At 42.2% G+C, this 3,383-nt stretch overlaps 1 protein-coding gene across 1 annotated transcript in view; it reads right to left on the bottom strand.

The window, feature by feature from the left end:
* Rab39b (RAB39B, member RAS oncogene family) overlaps positions 1-2,686 on the bottom strand; it is a 7,280-nt gene extending 4,594 nt beyond the window's left edge. The window contains exon 1 of the mRNA XM_013035328.1: positions 2,170-2,686. Coding sequence (XP_012890782.1) covers positions 2,170-2,384 — 215 coding nt within the window. The 5' untranslated portion in view covers positions 2,385-2,686. The remainder of the gene's footprint in view (positions 1-2,169) is intronic.
* Between the last annotated feature and the right edge of the window lie 697 nt (positions 2,687-3,383).

The raw sequence follows: 3,383 nt of genomic DNA, 5'->3' as shown, positions 1-3,383 counted from the left end.
GAAGTGGCGCTGTGGCTCAAGTGGTAGAGCTCTATCCTTGAGCTGAAGAGCTGAGGGACAGCGCCCAGGCCCAGAGTTCAAGCCCCACGACTAGACCCCCCCCCAAAAATCCTTTTTTGTGTGTGTGTGTGGTACTGTTTGAAGATCAAGGAAGCACACATTGCTAGGCAGGTACTTTACCACTATTTGACCTTTTGTGCTTTAGTTATTTATTGAATAAGGTCTTGAGGTTTTGTTTAGGCCAGCCTGAACTTCAATTCTTCCATGTAGCCGAGGTGACAGATATTAAACACCATGCCCAGCTGGTTGGTTGTGATGAGTTCTTACCAAATTTTTGTCTGGGCTGGCTTCAAACCGTGATCCTTTCTACCTTTGCCTCTTAAGTAGCTGGGATTACTGTAGGCTTTAGCCCCTTCACCCAACTAATTTTTTAAAAATCTGACTTAAGAAACCAGTTAAGCAAGCTATGGATGCTGATAAATTATTTAATTGGTGATTTGTATTTGTTAAAGCCCTTTCTGAATACAGAAAATTAAATCTGTATTACAAAGCTAAGGCACAGCACAGAGGCTGTAGTTCAAGTCCCTAGTACTGGCATAAATAAATATTTTTTTAAAAATTAAAAAATAAAAGTACATATTTGCAAAATAATAAAGCTATGAAAAATTAACTTCCCTAAATAAAAAAAACTATTTTAAAGTGAAAAGATACATTTTAAACTGGGAAAATATCTTGGAACATACAGACAGAAAAAGGTTTACATCCTATTTTTGCTTTTGCCTTTTTTTTTTGTTTTGTTTTTTGAGACAGAGTATCACTAGGTAGCCTAGGTTGGTCTCAATCTCAAGACCTTCCTGTCTCAGGCTACTGAGTGCTGGGAGGGATATATTACCCAACCTAGTGATAGGGTTAATATTCTTAATTTGTAAATAACTCTTACAACCCAACATTTCCCAATAAATAATGATGAATGAATATGAAGAGGGTATTCATACAGATTCTAACAAACATACATAGATATCTATCTTCACTTAACAGAAATGGACATAGTGGACATCAGCACAAAGTTAAGTGACAAAACTTTGTCTATAGAAAACTTGTTTGTTATCTCTTCTCCCTCCTCCTCTTCAAATACCTAGACAATATCTTCTGTGCTCAACTAGTGTCCAATAAATAACCATATTAATTATAAACTTGAGACACTGAGTCCTTTTGATATGGTTCTTGCTGATCTGACTCTAGTTCAGATTGTTGTCTGCAAAGTTTTCTGTGTACACTCTGTTCTGTCTCCCTTCTGGCTTGTTGTTTCTTATCTCCAAATAGATACATTTCCTCCCTTTGCTTGGGCCTCACTTTTTCCAGTTAATCCTCCATCCTCCATATTCATACATATAATTCCAAGTAAAACATGCTACAAAGGAAAAAGCAAAGGATTGTCAGAGAAAAATAAACATTGATTATGCATTATGTGGCAAGTGTCACAGTAGGGAGTGGCATACAAATACAAACAAGACACTCTGGTGTAATTATGTATATATTCTCCCACCCCTACACACTATACTGGCATTGAAGTTCCAAAAAGAGACCGACTCCTGCTTTGATTACAAGGCTTTCTCTTGTATATGTCTTCACTGTATCCAGAAACAAGTTCAGTGTCTGGTACATAGCACATGATTGCTGATTACAAGAAGGAATGCATTTCTTCTTCACTATCTGACTAGCTCCTTTATGTTAAGGCATATGTTAGCATACATACACAGAGAGATACAAAAATGACAATATCCTACCTTCCTACCTACGTACCTACTTTCCTATCTCTAGCTGCCAGTTATGTTGGGATAGCTTGGAAGCCTTTTGGAGAGTATGTAACATAGGGTCTGAGATTGATGAATTGTAATGGCAATCAGTTCTAGTTTGTTTATTAGTCCTAAAGGGTCAGGTTGATGGAGGTGTAGTGCAGGCAATGTGTGTTAATTAATGGCCTTCCCCGCCACGGCGCTTCTTCCCCTACACCAAACTCAACGTGAGCTTGGGCAGAAGCCCAGACCCTTGGTGGTCACCCCCGTAAGGCGATTGGAATCAGACAGTACTCTCTCCCCAGGGATTTGCAGGGGCTGTGCACACCCCGAAGACCCTCCCGCTGCTGTCGGGCCCAGGCTGCGCTCCCACCTGAACCTCTCTTGACCCGCAGTATCCCAGATCTGGAGCTTGATGCGTTTTCCTGGCTCGATCTCCACCAAGCGGGAGAAAAAATCTACCCCCACGGTGGGGTCTGAAACCGGAGCAAAGCGGCCCTCCGTGAAGCGGCGGATCAGGCAGGACTTGCCCACCGTGGAATCCCCGATGACAATGAGCCGGAACTGGTACAGCCAGATGGCTTCCATGGCAGCAGCTAGGCAAATCTCCTTGGCCCACGGCTGGGGCGGCGGGAGGGGGCGCCCCACCAAGGCCTTGGAGAGCGTGGCTTAGCCCTGATCTAGCTCGGCCGACGGTGCATCACTGGCCTGGGAGCCGGAAGCAAGGTAGGCCCAAGCGCTGGGAGCGGTAAGGGAGGGATGCTGTGCTCGCAAAGGTGATGAAATGGCAGCAGCTTCAGCACCACGCACTCTGACTCATCACTGAAAACCGGGTTACTGTAATTCTCTGCTTAGACGCGACACTGGGGGCGCCGCACTGTCTGTAAGAGTAGCGCACACAAAAAAGGATGGGAGCACCGTGCTTCCAAATCACCTCACCCACTCCACTTAATTTTTTTTTCTGTTGTTTAAATTGCAAGTGTCATTTCTTTTCATTAAAATCAGACAATATACACAAGAGGTCCATAAATGCATATTTGTCTACACGTGATATGTTTTCATACTCTCATAAACATGCAGCTTATCATTTATGCATACCCATATGCATTCAATGCTGTTCGTGTCTATGAAAATTGGTTCAAACCAGACCTTAATCTCAGAATTGCTTTTTGCAACGAAAGCATCGTAGACATCTCTCCATTTCCAAATCATTTTCTTTTTCCATAACGATATTGCAATAAAGACATATTTAAGTATAGCCACTCATACTTTCTATGAGCTACAGTCTTAAAATAGAGGTCAGAAAATGAAAGAATAAGTTAATCTTAGTGGGCATGGATATTATGCTTTCCAAACATATTTATTTCCAATTCTAGCCAGAAATTCACAAAACACCATCTCTCTGCATTATTTCAAGCATATTTTATCTTTTCTTCTTCTTTTCCTTCATTTCTTGTTTCTTTCCTTCATTTCTCCTTCCTTCCTCCCTCCCTCCCTCCCTTCCTTCCTTCCTTCCCTCCCTCCTTCCTTCCTTCCTTCCTTCCTTCCTTCCTTCTTTCCTTCCTTCCTTCCTTCCTTCCTGCCTTC

The sequence above is a fragment of the Dipodomys ordii genome, unplaced genomic scaffold, assembly GCF_000151885.1.
Source record: "Dipodomys ordii isolate 6190 unplaced genomic scaffold, Dord_2.0 Scaffold209, whole genome shotgun sequence".
In the NCBI taxonomy this organism is placed as follows: domain Eukaryota; kingdom Metazoa; phylum Chordata; class Mammalia; order Rodentia; family Heteromyidae; genus Dipodomys; species Dipodomys ordii.
Note: the sequence above shows the minus strand (reverse complement) of the source record. Positions and strands in the feature narration are given on the sequence as shown.